This window comes from Oryzias latipes, chromosome 9, assembly GCF_053564925.1.
Source record: "Oryzias latipes strain Hd-rR chromosome 9, Olatipes_Hd-rR_3.1".
Taxonomy (NCBI): domain Eukaryota; kingdom Metazoa; phylum Chordata; class Actinopteri; order Beloniformes; family Adrianichthyidae; genus Oryzias; species Oryzias latipes.
In genome coordinates this window covers 4,265,301-4,286,666 of record NC_136245.1, presented here as the reverse complement: position 1 = coordinate 4,286,666, position 21,366 = coordinate 4,265,301, and the positions used below count along the sequence as shown (strand labels likewise).

At 41.0% G+C, this 21,366-nt stretch overlaps 2 protein-coding genes across 3 annotated transcripts; both read right to left on the bottom strand.

Annotated features, from left to right (window-relative positions):
* Positions 1 to 2,444: 2,444 nt before the first annotated feature.
* gramd2b (GRAM domain containing 2B) lies at positions 2,445 to 21,165 on the bottom strand. 2 transcript variants are annotated; one of them, XM_020706286.3, is made up of 15 exons: positions 20,920 to 21,083; positions 20,790 to 20,824; positions 20,221 to 20,340; positions 15,188 to 15,275; positions 14,995 to 15,064; positions 14,664 to 14,767; positions 12,035 to 12,130; positions 11,886 to 11,957; positions 11,407 to 11,493; positions 10,431 to 10,524; positions 9,044 to 9,178; positions 6,929 to 7,004; positions 6,745 to 6,849; positions 6,560 to 6,644; positions 2,445 to 4,308 (listed from the first exon to the last, which is right to left on the bottom strand). In XM_020706286.3, exons 2-15 carry the CDS (start codon positions 20,792 to 20,794, stop codon positions 4,267 to 4,269), a joined length of 1,179 nt encoding a protein of 392 aa, XP_020561945.1. In that variant the 5' UTR covers positions 20,795 to 20,824; positions 20,920 to 21,083; the 3' UTR covers positions 2,445 to 4,266. The 2 variants fall into 2 exon arrangements, with proteins under 2 accessions (XP_020561945.1, XP_011477973.2); XM_011479671.4 differs by lacking the exon at positions 20,790 to 20,824 and having other exon boundaries at positions 20,920 to 21,165.
* On the bottom strand, positions 7,509 to 9,037 carry LOC144994388 (uncharacterized). The gene is made up of 2 exons (XM_078952149.1): positions 8,191 to 9,037; positions 7,509 to 8,158 (listed from the first exon to the last, which is right to left on the bottom strand). The coding sequence occupies exons 1-2, from the start codon at positions 8,988 to 8,990 to the stop codon at positions 7,600 to 7,602; spliced, it is 1,359 nt and encodes a 452-aa protein (XP_078808275.1). The 5' UTR covers positions 8,991 to 9,037; the 3' UTR covers positions 7,509 to 7,599.
* Positions 21,166 to 21,366: the final 201 nt, after the last annotated feature.

Sequence of the window (21,366 nt, the reverse complement as noted above, 5' to 3'; positions counted from 1 at the left end):
ATCTTCACTGGTCTCCATGGATTACACGAAATCCTCTTCACCTTTATCCACCTTTGTCATGGTAGGGAGAACACGTCACTGTAAGGGTGGGGTCATCTAAGATAGCACAAGGGTTAACATCTTACCTCAGGCAGATCTACTGTATTTGGTTAAATCATAGCAATAGATAGCGATTAATCAAATAAGTCGATTAATCGTTACACCCAAGTGTCGAAACAACCTTGCAAAACTCTAAACTACCACTTAGATTCATGAACCGTCTCCTTTTAGAATGTTTCCCAGGACCCAGAGGAGAACATTATGGGCAGATCCTGTATGGATTACATTCCTGTTCATAGCTTTGTTTTCCATGACAGGGTCTCAACTCTGAATGTTGAGTCTATCTCCTCTTCTTGAGAAACAAGATTTCTGTTTGACCTGAAGTCCAAGTGTAAGTTGAACTCCACCTGTGCCAGCAGGAGTTCAGTATGTGATCTGCTCCAACACATCTCACTGCCAGCGGGTGGCTGGGAAACATCGGAGGAGCGAGCTTGTCTTTCTAGGTCAGTCCTTCATTGCTGGAGCAAAATGTGAGGAGGAAACCACCAAGAACGCCAAAGCAGGATAATAAAGTCAGAGGAAGCTTTAATCCAAAAGTGCTAAAGATAGTACTTGAAACATGAATCCAAAAAGTCTACCTAAATTCTTGAAGGATCGACAACAGACCAAAAAGTAAAGACACCGTAAAACACAGAGGTGGATCATCAAAGAAAATAACACAAATGAGCACAGCTGTGTGCTCCTCCATGAGGAAGTGGATGGACATAAAATGGGAGGAGCCACAGTAGACCACGACCTGTGATAAGCCCAGCTCCATTTTTAAATTTCCCATTTGACCAACAACCACAATACTGCGCTGCAGTGTTTTTTTTCCTGTGTTTTGGCTGTAAATATAATGTAAAAACCGAATCTTAAAGTAAAAAGATATTTTTTTTGTGACAAAATGCCAAATAATCTTATTATCACAGTTTTTCAATGTCAAAATAAGCTTAGTTTAAGAAAACTTGTCTTGGTGACTCAACTTTTTTTCTTAAAATAAGAAATCTTGGTAAGACAATTTTTCTCACCCCATTGGTTATTTAGAGAAAATCTGGCATTGGGGTAGGAATTTCTGACTATTTCTATAGGGAGTATTATTACAGTTTAAAGGTCTGTTGCACTAGACTATGTTAAGGTAAAAATGTGTCGAAATGGACGAGCTTCTAGATTTGATGTGAGAACTTGTAAAATAAGACTAGGTAACAACGTTAGGATGTACATAAATGAATGAGTCCAAAACATGATGGCATGTTGCTGACAGTGTTATGTGGATTCTCATGTTGCTATTTTGACCATAACTGTGAGTTAGTTCTCTGAAACACATCAATAATCACCTGAATCATTAAAGCAGAGCAGTCATAGTTGGTTGAGTTGACCTAAATAGTTTTTGGAGATGTTCACATGACCGTACAATGAAGCTGGAGAACACAGTCATGGACCGTGTCACCTTAAACAAACGGTCAAGAAACTAGCTCTGTCCTTATCTCTCGTTCTTGTTCACTACCTAATTGGGTCTCGGTAAATGTTTTTTTTTTACGATTTATGATGAGTCATCGTGTCACTTCAAAATCTAAAAAAGAAGTTTACTTAGCTTAGAAAGGTTTCTTCTTATAAGCTTTTTATGAGCACAGCAGAAAGATCCCTCCATGGTCATCCTGGGTTAAAGTTTCTCTAGTCATTAGAACAAACTCCTTCTCCCCCTGCAGAGGCAAATCATCAGCCAGCCAGAGACCAGCGAGGTCAGCAGGTTTTAGGACAGAGGCTGGAAAGCAGCACAACCCAGGTTTGGTGGATTGACCACCTTCGGATGCTTTCACTCTAAACAGGAATCCTCCTTGTTATCTTTCTGCCCACAGCCAACACTTTAAGAAAAGAGGATGTGCTTTGGCCCCAAAGTGGTCATAAAATGACACTGCAAACGTTCAGGGAAAAGACAGATTAGATTTTATTGAGTTCATGTCATTTCACTGAGAGCTTCTTCCTCTCAGAACAGCCTGAAATTTAACCTGATGTTTACATTGGGCAGCCTCTGGCCAAGGAAAGCATGTGCTCAGCAATCATTGTAAAACAAAAAGTGGGGGTGGTGGTTATATCAACCTACATTTTTTATAAACATGTCAGCTTAAAGGTTGTGTGACACTTTTTGACACGCATATTATTCTGAGCATGGACGTAATTTTCCCCATTTTCAAGTCATTTATTTTATATTATATAAACTGTAATGCACAGGGACAACAGAGTGCTTTAAGGACATCACAAAGAAGTTTGTTAACTTTGTTTTCCCTTCATATCACTCAGAATAAAAGAATACTAGGCTCACATTTAACTTTGTCAGAGAAGAAAAGAGAAAACACAAAAGACTCACCTTACAGCAAAAATAAAACTTTATTTATATAAGCTCATTTTACAAATTAACATCACATCTTTCCATTCTTCAGTTTCTCTGTTCTTACTTCCTATGTTACTTTACACTCTGCTGAAAAAACAGAAAGAACACGGTCTGGTCCATATCATTTTTAAAGTTTATTCATTCATTTTTAAAGTCATCATCCAGCTATTAATTTAATAAATTTCTCACTAACTCTTGTTTTTTTTTTTTTTTTTAAAGATAACCTTCCACTTTGAATTTGCTTTTTTTCTTTTTCACATTTAGTCCTCAATGAGGACAGAGGAGACTTAGATTTGTAACTTAAAAGAAAACGTCAACATAACTAAAGCAAAACTTGAAGCACGATAAACGAAAAGCAGGAAAATGATGAGGCAGAGGACAACTGAAGTCCATAGAGATGAAACACAAAACCAGATGTGCTGTGATGGGGAAAACAAAACAGAACTTCATATAGCATGACTAAAGAAAAGAAAGCCAATACAGCTAAACTGAAAACAGGGAGATCACCAAACTTTCTCAGCCTATTACATCATTCTGACCAAACTCAGAGCTCTGCTTCTTTTTGAGTTGGAGAAATGTTTTAGCAGAACCACAAAATGAAAAGTTCTAGAATGTAGCCACGTGGGAACCAAAAGACCAACATTTTTCTTCTCCCTTATTTTAACATAGTTGTAGATTTGAAAACCTAAAAAGTAAGAAATAAAAAGAGATGGACAATAGATTCATTCACTTTATCACAGATCATCCATCCATCCATCCATCCATCCATGCATCCATCCATCCATCCATCCATCCATCCAACCCACTGAATCCCTTTCCGAGTCACATGGTTGCTGGAGCCTATCCCAGCCACCGTAGGGCAAAGGCGGCGTACACCCTGGACAAGGCACCAGTCCAGTGCAGGACTGCACACATACACATTCACACATAAGGGACACTTCAGAGTCACCAATTTACCTATGAAGCAAGGTTTCGGCTTGTGAGGAGAAGGCGGAGTAAAAGCCTTGAGGCTGCTGTCAAAATTCCACCATGTATCCACCGACCATGTATTTTTTGGGGGGTTTCCATGCAACATGTCTAACACCTGGCCAAATCATGTCAAATCAAGTCATATCCATCAACTTCCTCTTCTTCCGCTCATCCAGGACCAGGTCATGGGGGGGCAGCAGTTTAAGCAACGATGCCCAGACTTCCCTCTTCTTGTCCACTTCCTCCACCTACTAGTCTCTTCAGCGTGTCCTTGGTCTTTCCCAAGGCCTCCGCCCAGTGGGACATACCCAGAACACCTCTCCAGGAAGGCGTCTAGGAGGCATCCGGCTCATGTGGTCCACATATCACAGCTCTGTTACTGAACCAGAAATGTGCCAAAAGTAGCCCAGATTAGACCCCAACCATGCGTGTCATCTGTACATCTTGAGGAGACTGAGAGCCATCAGTAGATTTCATGTGCAGCAATTTTGGACCACAAACATTCATGATTATTGTGATGATCAGCAAGGTTTTACTGGCTGTGCTGGTGAGTTGGTGAGGTGTCCATGCTGGGTTTGTGGTTTGAATCTACAGATTGATCAGTAAAACCGCAGACTTCCCTGTTTGACATTCGGGAGGAATGGATGGATAGATTTAAGGATTGGGATGCTGCATTGGAACGCTGCTCCACAGCGTTCGAAGCAGGTCTAAAAGTGAAGTCCAGGCAGCCATGTGATCTTCCCCTTATGCGCCAGAGTCCAGCCCTGTCTGTAACAAGGGCTAAAAGTGAATTCAATATTTACAGGATCAGTCCTCTCTATGTAGGAGCTTCAGACAGCTTCCTCCAGCAGCCTCTGGAGGTTCTTCTGCACCTAAAAATCAAACAGTCATTTAGTTATTTAGATTGACACTTGTAGCTGAAGTTCACAACAATCCTTAAAAGGCCGGAGCACGTTTGACCCCAAAGGCTGGATTGTATATTTGACCATATATATGACTTCTCTGATTGTTCTAAAGTGAGCCCCAAAAAGTGCAAAGCCGAAGTTCTCTAAAGCCCTGATGATAATTGACTAACATCCCAACACACATGTTAACGGCTAGAGACAGCTCAGACGGGGAAAGACTGGTATGTTGGTCTGGAAATCAATTCAACGTACTTTACAGAGAAAAAGCACTTTTAAGTGAAATCCCAAATAAAAATCTAAAATCAGGAATTGTGATCAAAATAATGTAAAACTAGAACAAAAGAATGTTGATAAAATACATTAAATAGACATAAATGAGTTAAAACAAACACTTTTGTCCTAGAATGTAAAACCCACTTTTAGTTCTGTGAGATCTATTTTTTCTATTCACCTGTTTCTGTTGTTTAGTTGCTGGTGGATGGTGAAGCAGAGTAAAGAGTGCTCGCTGCCACCTTTTACATGGGGAAGTTAAAGAGTGACATTCATCCTCATGCCTGAACTGATTTGGAAAATTCGAGCATTGAGCCTTACATTTCAATGTGAGCAGGAACTTTGTCACATTAGAATGAAAACCTCACAGCCAAAGGACATTTCAAGAGGCTGATGGGATTTATGGGAGTGGCTGTAGGGTTAGACAGTCCAGTCCGCTGTGGTTGATCACACAGCAGAAAGGTTGATTGGGCCACTGGATGCTTCAGGAAGGGGGTATGTGGGCCTGGATGAGGGAGTTCAGTTAGGAAGGTGCTATTGAGCCAGCCTTAGTCACAACTGCCCTTATGGGTGGATATAGGGTGTCTGTTGGTAAAAAAAATGGGCAAATTCGTTCGGGGCACGTAGGTGGCCTGCAGAAAAAATACTTGTCACGACAGCTCGGTGAGCCCGTAGAGCGAAAATGCACAAGAGGCCAGTAAGTACTGTTCAAATGATGAGTGAAAGATGAATTATGAGCAGCCTGACTGTCAGAAATTTGGTGAATTGGACAGTTCCAGTGTGGTTTGTGTGGACACCTATGGACATCCTTCGGGCACTTACGTATCACGTGGACATCCCGTGTGTGTGTGCACATGCGCATGGTCGGTAAGGGACCAGTACTCACACCTTACCAATGACTAGAATGTGGCATAAGTATACGAAAGAATCCCCCGTACGTCGTAAGTGTGTGCAACTCCCATTTGCCTTAGGAATACTTTAAGATATTTTTACCACACGCACGATAATGGGACGTTCCATTTTCATGACATTCCTTGAGGGAACTGTCTTTCTTCTCTATGACCCTCCATGGGCCCGGACAACAAAAAACCTGCAGTGTCTACCCTCCCAAATCTAGGGTTCAATGGCAGGCATCTTGCAGGTGTTTGTCGCAACTTGAGGCTGATTACCTGGATCAGGTGTTTTTGCCAATGAGAAGAGACAACGGCAGATTAGTTGGAAAACATGTAGGACGACGGCCCTCCAGGCCTGGAGTTTGACACCTGACACCTGTGATATAGACGATCTTTAGAGGTTAAAATCTAATGGAGCAACGGGAAACTGGTGCTGATCTCTGAACTGTAGTGTGACGCGTCCATGTTTGGCCGATAAAATATGGAACATGCTGCAGCATTTGCATCAACTGTAGATGCTCGTTTATGATGGTGAGGCGGTGGATTGGCAGGAAAGAGGAAATTGAGAGACTAAGCTGAAGATGCGTTTCTTTCAAGCAAGACCAAATCTAGCTTCTGCTGTTGACACGACCTGACTGAAACGCTACTGCTAAATGATGCAGAGCCCTACAGGTGACACCTCCACTGATCAGATCACCAACCATAAATGTTTCATTAATTCCAAGAAAGCTCAAGTTAACCTTCACTCTCTGTGAAGCCTCAATGTTCATTCTGCTCATTAAGATGAAAGAAATACAGTTACAGCTTTTTTAAAAACAATGATCTAAATAAGAACATATTTGACTCAGTCATTACTAGCTCCTAAAAAGATCTAAAGTAAATCTGAAGTTGTTTTGGTGAAAACATCTCAAAGAGGTTAACATCTGTAATGTTTACATTTAAAACTTAGGAATTGGCACAAAAAAAGGAAAAGAATTGTCAGCAGGCATCGATGGGGAGGGCGACACTCTGGGTGTTCTGTCTGTTTTAACATGAGTCAGACGGGAGCAACCCACCTTCTCCAGCTTCAGCAGGTTGACGGTCAGTAGTTCAGAGAAGAGCTCAGTGTTTACCTCAGCACTCCTCGAGAGAATGCTGTTTCTGAGAAGCAGACACAAAGCAGCGTGTAAGTTTATGCGTAAAAACACAGGATGGCTTAGAAAAGTTTACTAAAATAAGAGTAACCTCCAGACATACTTACTCATGAAGCCTCAAGTCGGGCACTAAGCTGAGCGACGATAGCCTTTGCTCCAGCGACACGATTCTGAACGTCAGGTAACACGAGGACAGGACCAAGATGCAGACTCTGATGAAGGGCATGGACAGGTCAGATCCGTGAGACCGCATCATTCAAAAAAAAACACGCAGGACTGAAGGAGCCTTACAGGAAAATGTAGATAATCAGCAGATTGTTGAGAGAAACTGGTTTCAGGAGGCTGTTGTCAATGCTGACCTCTGAGCCTAAAAGGAAATACAAAAAAGTTAAACTTCTCCTGTTTTAAACCCAAACAAAGCTGGAAAAAGGTTAGTGTCACTGCTACTAAAGAGGCAGTCTTAAGCTCCTGAAAGGCCTGGAGTCTGAGGTATTGTGTTCGGGTCAAAATTGACCCATTTTCAAGTGTGAAATTGGGTCAATTTTGACCCGAAAAAAATATAAAGGTAAAAAAACAAGTAGGAAAGAGAAACTAGGACAAAACTGCAAATTAGAATATCATGGGAAAGTGGAAAAGTGTTTTTATTTCCATGAGTCTATTCAACAAATTCAACTTTTATAGAATATAGATTCAGGGGCCACTGTTTAATAATATCAAGTAGTTTTGTTTATTTTATATAAATGGGGTTTCCAGATCAAGGAACCCACAAAAGCAGAATTTCAGAATGATGTGGAAGAATTCTGTGGAACACAAATGTTTTAAACTGAGTTTCACCAACTAATCATGTTCTAAACTCAAAGCACAGGTTCACCAGATGTCCTTAGATCAGTCCAGTTTGGAAGTCCACAACAATATCTCTCTCTCTCTCTCTATATATATATATATATATTTATTTATGTCCTCTACCAGAGGCCTGGGAGCTTGAGGGTCCTACGCAGTATCTTAGCTGTTCTTAGCACTGCGCTTTTCTGGACTGAGAGGTCTGAGGTCTTTCCAGGTATCTGTTGTAGCCACTCCTCCAGCTTGAGGGTTACTGCCCCGAGTGCTCCAATTACCACAGGCACCACTGTCACCTTCACTTTCCAGGCTTTCTCCAGTTCTTCCTCCAGTTTCTCATGTTCCTTCTTCCTGATGTTCCCATCGCTTGGCACTGCCACATCCACCACAACGGCTTTCCTCTGTTCTTTATCCACCACTACAATGTCTGGTTGGTTCGCCATTACCATCCTATCAGTCTGGATCTGGAAGTCCCACAGGATCTTTGCCCTCTCATTCTCTACCACCTTCGGAGGTGTTTCCCATTTTGGTCTTGGGGTTTCCAGTTCATATTCTGCACACATGTTCCTGTATATTATTCCAGCCACTTGATTGTGGCGCTCCATGCATGCTTTCCCTGCCAGCATCTTACACCCTGCAGTTATGTGCTGGATTGTTTCAGGCGCCTCTTTGCACAGCCTACACCTTGGGTCTTTTCTGGTGTGGTAGATCTACACCTTGGGTCTTGTCTGGTGTGGTAGATCTGAGCCTCTATTGCTCTGGTGCTCAGGGCTTGTTCCTGAGCTGCCAGGATGAGCGCTTCAGTGCTGTCCTGTAGGCCAGCCCTTTCTAGCCATTGGTAGGACTTCTTGATATCAGCCACTTCAGTTATGGTCCGGTGGTACATCGTATGCAGGGGTTTGTCCTCCCATGAAGATCTGTCCTCCAGCACTGTATCCTCTGCTCTCCATTGCCTGAGACATTCACTGAGCATGCTGTCAGTTGGGGCCTTGAGCTTGATGTATTCATGCATCTTGGATGTTTCATCCTGGATAGTGGCTTCCATACTCACTGGTCCTCGGCCTTCTTCCTTGTGGCTACCATATAGTCTCGGGGTGCTGGATTTGGGATGGAACCCTCCATGCATGGTGAGGAGCTTTCGTGTCTTAACATCCGTGGTCTGTATCTCTTCCTTTGGCCATCTTATTATTCCTGCAGAGTATCTGATAACTGGCAGTGCGTAGCTGTTTATTGCCCGGGTTTTATTTTTGCCATTGAGCTGGCTTCTCAGGACTTGACTTACTCGTTGGAGGTATTTAGCTGTTAGCATATAGCTTGATGTCATCCATGTAGAGGAGGTGACTGATGTTGGCCCATTTCTGAGTTGGTATCCATAGCCAGTTTTGTTGATTATTTGGCTGTACAACGGCAAACGTAGAAATTCAAAGGTAATAAACACAACACTGATGTGTTTTAAACTCATGAATTTGAGGAAAGGATTCAATCTTTCTAAGGCAAACAGGTCAAAGCAAGTCATGAGGGAAAAAACAAACAAACATCAGCATTTTGTGATTTGAAAGAGTCTCTGACCGGTGCCATTGGGGCTGTGCTGCTTGACATCTGTGCTCTGCTGGTTCAGATGCTGCTTCTTGGCTTTGTGCTGCTCTGCAGCTGATGTGTTTTCAGCGTGGCTCAGAACATTCAGAAATGGAGGAACAGTGAACTCTGACGAAAAGAAGAGATAAGAAGTTACTCAAAACACAATTTAACTTTGCTGTAAGCCTTTAAACTCATTTGTTCTCTGCTGCAATCTATTTGTTGTAATAAATACTGATGAACTGCGTATATATTCTTTTATAGCGGAAAAATGAAAATGTTTTGATGTGTGCCAATAAAGGTTTGTGTAAAGCAGTGGATTTTAATTGCTGCACTGAATAAAACAAAATGATGCCAATTTGCATATTCAAACTTGTTGAAATGGTACAGTAATACATTTTCTGACTGAACACAACAATATGGCTAAAAAGAATATCTTATTCAACAATTTTGGCAAATTGTCCAGGAGTAGTTTCTTAGCATAAATGAAGCTGTTGGAATGTTTAACTTTTAAAGAAGCACAAAACCATCTTTTAGAGAGGTTCTCTAAAAGCATCACTTAAATCCAAAATAGACTGAACTTGAAGCCCCCCTGGACCAAACATCTACTGGAAAAAGAAAGTCTAACAGTCGACACTTTGTCAACAGCATAAACAAATAAAGACAGGACAGATAATCTTTGAAGTCGCTCATAGGATTTCAAAATTCAAAAATGAAGCCTGAAAAAGGAAAGGCACACTGAAAAGTGTATTTTGCCAAATTTTAGCAATGTGCTAAAAATGGTCAAAAACGGGGGGAGGAACTACTTGGCAGTGGCCCCCCTCCCATGGTTGCTGCATGGGAGCAACTACGGTGCAGTTAGACATGTGGGACCCTTGGTGCTTGGCCATCACTGCCAGCAAGGAGCAGATGTCCTCTCAGTGCCCTACCTGCCAATTTTAACTGCACCCTTTACTACACCTCTACCCCATCCCTGCCGGTGGGAACCAGACCCTCGGCAACGGCATCTGAGCCTGGGGGTGTGCGTGTCCCTGTGGTGCCGGTTCTGGCCCTTGCCCTTGAGCAACAGCCTTCTCCAAAACTCCTACAGTGGGTGAACCTGGGGTCATTTTCACAACACTCCTTGAGGACCCACACTTCTCTTGGCCATTCTCCTCCCGGGCAGGAGGGGGCGGCCCCTGCCTTGTTCTCTCCAGGACCTCCCGTGGGCTAGGTGGGTGGCTGCCTGGAGCATGTTACAGCCATGCAACAGCATGTCAGCCATTTTTCTAACTCTAGGAGACTGTCCATGCACAGCAGAGAGGCCCACTCATCCATGTTTACCACTTCAACTGGAAAAGGCTTTGGATGTTTGCACTATATGTTGGTTTTCGGTGGTTACCTGCCATCTTGTCGTATTCTAGATTCTGAGAGTCGGAACTGCTGCTCTCCTCGGACTCCGGACTCCTCTGCCTCCTTCCTCCAACTCGGTCACTCTGCAAGAAGTCCATTATCTTCAATGTACTTTGTTCTCTAATCAGTTTTTTCTTTATTTTTTTTTGACAGAAACTCTTCAAACATGTTAACGAAACATCTAGACTGGGCATCTACTATAGATACATTTAAAAGTTTGACCGTAATGTTTGATAGACGAGAAACACATGTTCGTGTCATGTGTAAAACTACATTCCAAACAGGATACAGAAGAGTTTACATCCTCTGGTTTCAGTTTAAGCAGAAGATTGATTTTAAATTAAGTTTTGCTGTTGTAATCACAAAGTTGTTTGGAAGTTTTACTCTGACCAGCATTTCTGATTGCAGCTTCAGCTGGACCAAATCCTCCTGGGAACTTGTGTCCTGGATGGTATGTTGATGTTGTTATTTTTGCTGAGGCTTTTGGTCAGAGTCCAAAGTCAAATGGATGTTTCTGACATTCTTAACCTGCAGTTTGGCCTCAGTTTGACCTCCAGAAGAATCAACAAGAATCCACTGAGCTGGACCTGAGCAGAATATCTCTGTTCTGACTCAGGAAGACGTTTCTGAGCGTCCGGTAACGGATGTAGATCTGTGTCGGGATACAGGGTCATGTGCAGCTGCATGTCATCATGTTGCATTTAGTTAAGATAATTCGTTTTGCTTGTGTCAGAGAGGAACCTGGTTAACCTTTCAGACCACTACAAAAACTTTCCATGGATAACTGAAGACAACAACAAAGTCATGCCCAGTTATCCATCAAACTGCAGCAAATCGTCCTTGGTGGGGGTTTGGGAGGGGCAAGGCAAACGAAGAGACCAAAAATGAGTCCTATGGACCCATGTTGACCTGTCAGCGATTTGACCCCCCCCCACCACCCAGTTGTCTGTCATTCATGGACCCACCAGAGGAAAACGAGGCGACAGCGGCGACCTCTGGCTTGTGAAGCTGTGATCAACTGAGGATGGGATGGGGCTGCTGCACGGACTCTTCTGTGCACATAAAAAAAAACAGTTTTCAGGCACGAGTCTAAGAAACATCTTCAAATTTTGGTTGCAATAACTCTTTAAAACAATGGGTGTTGTGTTGCACTTTGATCCTTTTACTCAGAAAACGTTGCTCCTATACATCCTTTGCCACCATTTAATTTCGATAGTTATGTTGTGTCTTTAAGCACTCAGTTTCAGTTCACCTAAAAAACAATCTCAGATGATTCCTTAAATCATTAAAAACCATCAAGTAGTTTGTTCCCCAAAAGATCCTCTGAAATTAAAGCTGAAATTTTTTTTATGGATTAGAAAAACGATTCTTTTATGTTTGATTGTTTTCAGGATCTCAGCCTGATGTCAGGGACAGGAAAGGTTGTGTGGGAAGACTTTCTGACCTCCAGGTGAAGACAGGCGGAGATCAGAAACTTGTAGGTGTTGTCTCTTGACAGGAAGGACACAAAGACGTACTGCAGAAGAACCAATTGAGAAAAATAGTCAACAAAAACAGACAGCTGCTCTTTAGGAATTAAACTCTGCCTCTCACCCTGTCGTGTGCGGTAGCAACCACCAAAGCATTTGGCAGAAGGATGGCAGTTTTGGTCTTCTTGATGTTCGTGATGGAAGTCACTGGAATGGCAATCTGGGATGTAAAAACACAGAGGTGATTCCAGATTTTTGCTTAATGTTGGGATGTTTTCTGTCCTTCTTTGTGGGACGCTAGTGTCAGAACTAGGCTGCTGTCTAGTGAACCAGAGGGACAAACCAGAAAACCACTTAGGGATGATTAAAAAAAAGTAGTGTCTCTGAATAGAAGCACTGGGAATTGAAGGATTCTTTTTGCTGAAGAAGGTTTGACGTGTAGACCAGGGTGAGGCGCTGGTGAGTATTAGGGTTCCCAAATGGTGAGAAAGAGAAAGACGTGTCCTGAGTTTTATTTTAGTAATCCATGAAGATAATCTTGTGATCACAGAAAGCCCTTAGCATTGCAACTTGTGGTTTGTACGGGTGATTGTTGAGAACTATAGGTAACTTGTGGTTGGGACAGGCAATTGTCAGGAACCTGACATGGCCACTTGCTGTAAGGAGCAACTGTTGAAAGTGCAGTGTGGTAACTTGTGGTTAAAAAGGAGAACAAAGGTTGGAAACTGCGAGTTGAAATTAAATGAACAAGACACGAGTGATTTACTTTCCCTTGATAATAATAAGTGGAAAAAGGCACAGGAAGTTCCAAATCCTCCTTATATTAGACAGAAGAGCGTAACATGTCAGAGCTTCTATCTTAACAATCGTTTTAATCAAACCTGCTGTACAGATAGAACTCTGCTTTACGTCTCATTCTCTTTAGATATCAGAAAAATGAACTCCACCTTCATCCCTTTAGCTACACCTGCCCTGAAACCCACAGTTATATTCCAATCAACTAACTTCAGAGAACACAAAGTCTTCTCTCTGTCCTATCTCCCATCTTATATGAGGTTCCGTTTGTGCCAAAAATCTATACGTTTTGCGCATTTTTCGCATATGAAACTTGGATCTTTTGTGATCCATGCGTAATATACGTCATTCATAAGTCTTTCTTGCGTTCATCGATGTGCGCAGGTGTCTGTTGAGGGTTTCAGCTGACAGGATTCACTTTATGTGAATTCAATTTTGAGCCGTTAAAAAGTTTTGGTCAGTTGAGAATAACGCAGTTTATTCGTATTTTACATTGTTTCTAAGCAATTATTATGTAAATCTTATGTTATTGTACGTAATTTTTGCAAGTAGCATGAGCAAATTTGTCTTTCCCCGACCCTTCAACGTTTGTCTAACAGACTTTTCACGCATGTGCCACTGATGTATAACTTTTATAACGTGGAAACAGTGCACATATGACAATAAAATTGCGTTGTTGTTCTTTGCGTGATTTTTTTGTGTGCGCCTTCTGTGGTTTTAATGTGTTTCATTCATGGTTAATTCATGACACAACACGTAAAGACCCCAACTTTTCTCACTTTCTCCACGTGTATTTACGTATGACCAATTTTTATATGTTAAATGTGCATAGTGGCTGTGAGACACGGCCTTTACAGTGGTTTTGTCTGCATGAAATGTTTCTACTTAGAAAAAAAATCAAGTCTGTCATTTAACCCAATGGAGATGTGGCTTCTCTACCCACATGTTTAAAGTTAGTGTGGGGCTGTTTTTACATTCATCTCTAAGATGATCTGAGGTGGAACAGATGAACCTCATCTGTGAGGATTATATATAAGGCTAGATCAGTCTCAGAATTACACTTCAATGAGCTGCACAGTTTCCAAACTCTGAAAATGTTTCTGAACGTGTTTCTGTTGATCAGAAAGGAAATGACCAGACACATGTTTGCAAGAAGAAATGTCTGCAGAAATGCTCTTCATTTCATTATCTTGAACTCCAAACGATTTGGAGCGAACAGACTAATCATTTTATTGACAGCTTTGTCTTGACTTTTGTTTAGGTGCTGCTTGTTTACAACATTAAAACTCTTAAGAAATACACTACATTAGTTAAAAAAGTAATTTTTAAAAGTCCAAGCACAATTCTGTGCACAGTGAGCGGACATCTGCACATATTCAAATGCGGATCCTTGCAGACTGCCCTGGAGTGATATTGAGCTTTTATGAATGCAGAAAAGCTCCACATGAATGGATTCACAACTGAAACGGAACAGAAAGTTTAGCTCCATGACATTAAATGATCGTTGTGGATCTTTGGCTCGATTTCACTGAGGAAGATCTACCTCACTTCCAGGTAACCTGGGTTCTTACATCACTCACTCTGCACGCCACTCATCAATTAAGCCTTCGCTCTAATTGCTAAATACCCCGCCTTTTCTTCTCAGCCAATCACAGTCACATTTTTCTCTCTCACTCTACAGTCATGGCAGAATTACCGATGGTGGGGGGGGGGTTTATTTATTTATGATCCGAGGCTATCCCACCAGCATTCAGGACGTCATTGGCCGCCAAGTGTGGAATAATTTCATTCACATCTTTTGTGTCAGTCTTTAATTTTTCTCATTCTCCTTACTGAATTATCATTTCCAGATCTTAAACGAGGTCAGAGATCATCAGAAGAGGCTCATGACGCGTGACATCACAGCATTTATCACTGGTCAGCAGCAGAGTGTGAGGAAGATGGATTGTGTCTCCTACCTTGGTGTCTCTTCCAAAAACTTTGGAGTGAAAGCAAATCCAGTTATCGGAGACAAACATCCGCCCCTGATAGAGGATGTCCTTCTGCAGGGCGCAGGTGTAACCTGACAAACAGGTCAATTTCATCAGGTTACATCACCAAAGGTAACCCAACCCCCTACTTTTAAAAGCAGTAAATTATGGAGAACCATTCCGAACATGTTCAGTCGATCAAACTGGGATTCGCTCCTGAAACATCAGATAGTAACTAAAACATCTTAGTGGCACCAAACTCTGAAGCTTCATTCAGTATTTAAGGTGGAATGGTTTGTTTGGATCAGTAAAGACTCACTCTGTCTGAGCTGCTCGTCTTTGCTGATCTCCTTAAATATTTTATGGTAGTGGCTGTTGCTCTTTGAAAGCTGAACCAGAGAAGAAGAAAGAAGCACAATGATGAAGAAGTTCAAGTACATTTTCATCTTCAGAACTGCATCAAACAGACCCTGGATTGTCAAACGGGATAGCGGTAAAAGGTGACGCCTCACCTGGCTGTAGTGAGACTTCTTTCTGTCCAACTTGGAGTCTGCGTCTGTTTGGACTGACGTCAGCAGCGAGTTATCCAAAGTTTTTGACCTGAAAACAGAAAAGTCGGGAAAGGTCACTTTAAAACCATAACATTTAAAAACAATTCAAGCAAAAACATCACTAAAGATCAAGTTTCCAGCAGAAAAGAAGTCACAAAGCCTGAGAGTCAGAGAAGGTCTTCTTTAGAAAAATGCCACACCACTGCTATGTTGAGAGAGTTCCTCTCAACTACTCTCTGAAGGCTGGTTCACTTTCCACGAGTCATGGTTAAGTTCTTAGGAAAACTTTTTAAAGCTGTTTTCTTATCTTTTGCTCAAAAAACATTGTGTGTTTTATCAGCAAATTAAAGCAGACACGGTTAATGTAGTTAATTGTGTTTTCTTCTCCTCTTCCTTTAGGACTTAACTTATAATACTGTAAAATCCTGACCCCCTTCATTAGGTCTGGTTTTAGGAGAGAACTAAAGACTGAAGTGGATCAAACTACCAGAAAAAAAATCCCAAAGTTCCTAGCACTGCTCATGTGGTGGCAGTATTGGATCAAATGAGCTCTGACTGAGATTTAAAGAAAAAAAAAGGTTATTATCAGAAAGCCAACAGAATCTTTGGCTGCCATGCAAGCACTTCACCATTCATGGAGGACTTACTGCTCCTCAACTTCCAATGATCTATGTCTTCAGATACGGACTGTGGGCTGTTGTTTGTTTTGCAGTATTGTCTCTTTTTTTTCTCTCCTTATTTCTTTGATGTGTCTGCTTTCACATTTAAGTGAATTGCACCAGAGTTCATCTGCAAGTGAACATAGATCATCGTTCTCTAAGCCAGTGTTCTTTAAACTTTGGTACTCTAGTGTACTATGAGAAATGGTCGGGTGTGTCATGGGAAATTCTTCAATTTCAACTAATTGGTCTAAAAAACATAAACTCTACGATCATCCAAACAGAACCAGGTTTTTAACTGAGTTGGTAGAAATATGATACATCATCATAAACTTTTATTATTTTATTGCTTCCTGTTCAAGACACTTTGATAAGAATGACTGCATGATGTTAATACACACTCCATGGTTTCTTTTTTTGATATATTTTCAGTTGGTGGTGTGCCTAGTGATTGTCATCAAGAAAAAAGTGCATCTTGACTGAAAAATGGTTGAAAACTACTGATCCAGAGCACTATAGTTTGGCCTACTTCAGAGCTCAGGTGAGCTTTCACACCTAACAAATGAAGAGGACTACCTGAGGAAACAACATTTTAGTGCAGTCAAGCAAGTACCAAACATATTCATGTGCTTTTATTGTCTATAATCAATTGTTTTTAGAATTACATCTAAGTACAGCGTGGCTATAGACACATGAAAGTTGAAATAAATCAATCCTAAAAATATGTAAATATCTTCAATATCCTTTATAAAAATATGACACAAAAAGGCAGGTGAATCAAAAGTCACTAATGCAAATTTTCTTTACTTTTTAGAGAAAATGTTGAAACTTTGATCAATTCTTCAGTCTGTCCGTAAACAAAGAAATACATCTTAGGGTCATGATCATGATTTTACGGAGCCCCTAAAGTGACATAGCAGTAAAAAAAAAAGGTTGTGGTGAGCCCGAAAAATCAGATCATTTTTTATACTCCTGTGTCCTTTTAAGGGCTCTGCATGATTTGGTGCAACTGCAATTATTTTGATCTCCAATTAAGTTTAGTAAAAATATTATCTAGAAATCTCTTTGAAGCAACTTGCATTGTTTGCTCTAAGCCAGGGGTGTCAAACATGCGGCCCGCGGGCCGTATCCGGCCCCCCAGATGATTCAATCTGGCCCAGACATAAAGAGTAAAAATTATAAACGTTTCTAGTCCATTCCTGTGGCGAGTTATGATTTTTTTAAAGAAATAACCGAAATGAGCAATTCCGCCACTAGGGGGAGCAAAGGAAAAGCAAAACAGGTGAAACAGCTTGCTAAAAGCAAAACCAAACAGCTCTGCGGCTGGGTAAGAGGAAGTTTGGTTCCCTGCGAGCCTCACCGCTGTTACATTGCTATAAGAATGATCAGTATTGACACAATAATGACCAAAATGTTGTCAAAAAGAAAAAAAGGTTAAGGTGGAGTGCTGAGCTTTCCACGAAAAATGAAAAGCGTTTTATTTGTTCACGGAGCTGAATGCAAACCTGCATGCTTGGTATGTTATCAATAAGTCTCAGTGCTCAAAGAATATAACATTTAGCACCACTATGAGACTCAGTATAAAGAAAAGCTTCACCAGTTGTAGTTAAGAAAAGAGAAGATTTATCAAATATTAGTTGGACGGAAAAACAACCGTCTGCATTTACTGCAGCCGTGACGTCAATGATGGAGCAGTGAAAGAAACCTTATTGCAAACAAGTTGGAGCAAACATAGCGGTCTGTCAACATGTCAATGATTACGATTGCAGATCCAATACCTCTGAGGATACTTGGATGCCAAATGAAGGAATCCAGTCATTTATTTCATTTTTTGTTACTATTGATGAAAGCACTGACATCACAAATCTATACAGCTGTGCATATTTATTAGAGGTGTTGAAGAGACGTCAAAGCGGAGTTTCTTGAGTTGAAGTACACAACAGCAGCTGATAGTAAGCTCTCTTGTTACTGCGCCAGACTATTTTGGAGTGAACTGGTCACGTTATGTCAGTCTGGTCACTGATGGCGCTCCATTAAAGGTCAGGAAGTAGGCAGGTGTTGACACAAAATATCGGACAGCAACCAGGAAAAGACTCTTGGACATTTCGTGGTGTTTTACACACTTGAATGACAGTAAATGTGTTGCTGCTCAGGATCTGAATCCTGATATTAATGGCCGGGTGAAGTTTCAGGAGAGAAAGGAGGTTAACTTCAAATTCTTATGTTCATAAATGTTTGCAAGTTTAATTTCGTTTAATGTTTTATTGATTTGCACATTTACATTTTAGGCAGGGTGTTTCATTTCTTTCCGTAGCCCCTCTTGAGTTTATTATCGGGATTACTTCAGTGTCAGATGTAAAATATTCAATCTGTATGAAATTGAATAAACCAATTTTTTTAAAGTGAAATGCATTTTATTTGAGATCCATTGGCCTCTGTGAATGAATGTGTAATAATAACTGATTAGGCGACCATGTTGGTTGAGGCATTTTTTCCAACTGAGTAAAAAAAAAGAAGCTGTTTTTTGCTTTTATGTTACTGGTCCGGCCCACTTGGGATCAGACGGGTTGAATGTGGCCCCCGAACCAAAATGAGTTTGATACCCCTGCTCTAATCAGTGGGGGGTTGTCACTATGCCACTTTATTCTCAGACTTTTTAGTGTACATACAGTATGCTAGCCCAAGAAAAAAAAAGATTTTTTTATGGGAGTGTTTAATTCAATTCGGATATTTATTAAAAAAGGTGTATTCAGACTGGAAAAGTCTGTTGGTCTGTACCGAGTTTGATTAATCGCTTGAGTCCTGAACCTTGTGCTTGGCCTGTATACAGACATTTAACCGGAAATTGTAAACAAAACCAGATGAGTAGAGATCTCCTCAGTCACTGACCAGGAATTACAGTATGAGAGCAGGGCAAAGCAACAGGAGAAAGAATAATGGAATTCCTGCGCTTTGGAGTCTGTGTCGGGATAGTTCACTGATTCACACTTTATATTTGGCTGACCAGTTTTGAACGTCTGTATCAACGTCGGATACAACACTTTTTACTGCTACTTTGGGATGGCAGAGGCATGCTGCAAGACGGTTACTGAGGAGAAGGCAGCTGATAAGCTGCGCTGATTAGTGTTTGTGACATGCAGATTGTCAGCAAAGCAGCGTGTATCACGTTAAAAGTTGCTCCACTGAGCTTGCATTCATCAGACCAACAGGTTTCTGTGTCTCACTGTTGCTCCGTTCCGCTACTCCATTTACATTCTGGCTACGGTGGCAGTTTGGAGTCTATTCAGGCCTGTTCAGTAATTGTATAACAGTCAAAGTATTTTATATTTTAAGTTTTGTATCTTACAGAATTATAAAATAAATTCCTTTAAATTTAAATTAGACAAATATTCTTGATAGGGTTCCTTTAGTCCACATTTGCTGCTTTACCTCATGAGCCAACTTAGAACATAGGAACGAGGTTGTGGGCTTGTTTTAGAAGATCTGCACTCTAAAAAAGAGTATTTGGGCTGTAGTTGGGAAATTAAAATTAAATTAAATTAAATTATTTAGTTTGGTGAAAATAAATCTTTTTTTTTTTAGTTCAGTCAACTTAAAAATAGCACATAGTTGTCCGACATAGTTATTTTACTTTCAATCAACTTTATTCAATTAAGCTGGTGTAACTTTGGTGTGAAGCTGTCAATGCATCATGACGTCATAACGTAAGGCAGCGCAAGGAATTGTGGGATACCATTTTCTTTGCCTGTCTGGGCAGATTGGGGTTTAAGTGTGAGTTTTTGTCCTTGTGTTTTGTTGTCTAACTGTTTTACTCTGTTTTAAACTGTTATGTTTATTTCTTTCTGCACCATGAGTTAGCGTTTGGGAGAGGATGGTGACCAACCCAATTTAAGTTGTATAAACAAAATTGAAAAAAAACATTTTCAATTAAGTTGGATAGACAGAAAATTAAGTTGAATAAACTGAATTCAATTACATGTTACCAATTGAAGTAATTCATTTAAGTTGGATCAACTTTTTCTTTTTAGATTGTAGACTAAAGTGTTAGCACCTCTGTTACAACAGTTTTGTCATTTGAGTCTATATGTGTTCCGCTCAAGATCTTGAACAGAATACTGTAGTCCAAACACTCCAGCAGATCTACAATGGACTGAAGAGAAAACAAGGATCTGCAATGATGCAGAAGTCCAGACCTCAACCTAACCTAGAATTCTGAGTGGATCTTCAGAGATCTGAACCTTCTTTGAACTGTTGCAGTGTTTGACACTGAGTTCCTGAGAGTAGCCTTTAATTGCTGTCAAAGAAAAATTGGACAAAATTGGACATTTATTCTACCTGACCAGCACAGGTTTCTTCCTGCCTGGAAGCTCCAGGTGGTCCTGGTCAGCCTGCAGAGCCTCGTCAACCATCCTCCCACATCTGTGACAATGTCCTGTCGTATTTTCAATGTCGGAACTGCAAAGGAGAAATATAAAAAAAAGAAGTTCACCTTCAACTCAACGGTGTTTCAAGTTCCATGAATCCATTCCCAGATCAGTGTCAATTGGCAACAACAAACAGATCTGATTGGTTGGAGGTGTGGCTTTCAGCCTCTCCACTAGCCAACCAGAAGACAGTAAATAAATATTTTACTCTGCTTGTTCATGGGATCATGTTGATCATGATCCTGTGTTTAAAACTTAAAGACGTTTAAATGATCAATATTGGAATTCCATTCACAATTGAATTTTCATTCTGATTTGTCTTCCTGCTGAGATCATTTTTTTTTTTTGTTTTTAATCAAAAAAAAGTCATGCAGATTATTTTTAAATATAAAATCTAAATTTCTAAGCTCTTGATTCTGTAGTTTTTGGTGCACATCATCTTTAGTAACCCAAAGACTGCGCTCACAAAGTTGACAGTACCTCATGTTACCATTTCCACACGCTTGATGCAACCTCTGAGGATGAAGCTGAGATCAATTACTATATAAACTCCCTCAAGAAGATGAAAAACATCTTCTAAAGCATCTGGATCCAATGAAGAGGAACTCACTGGTAGTCTCTTTCCTCAGACTTTAGGGTTCCTCTGTTGCTCCCCCGGACGTCCTCCTGCGATGTCTGCTGCTCCACACACTGCTCTGTCATCACACGCTCTGGATTCGTCCAAGCCAGCGCCGGCGTGTGAAGCCGTGAGAGCTGAAAGCTGAAGCCTGATCTGCTGCTCCCGCACCTGGGGGTGGGAGTGTCTGCTGGGCTTCTGGTGTCACATGTCATAGCCAATCACATGGAAAGGACAGGGTTGTGTGTGCGTGAAACAGCATGTAAACCTTTGATCTGGCTTTTCCTTCAGGTCTGTTCAGAACTTCCATTTAACAGGAGTCAGGACTTTTCCAGGATCTGGAGGAACCCCTGACACTTCCTCAACCATCGTGTGTGTTCATGTTCTTTGAAACAATGTCGGCTGTGTTTCACACTCAGTGATTAACAAACATGTTAATGT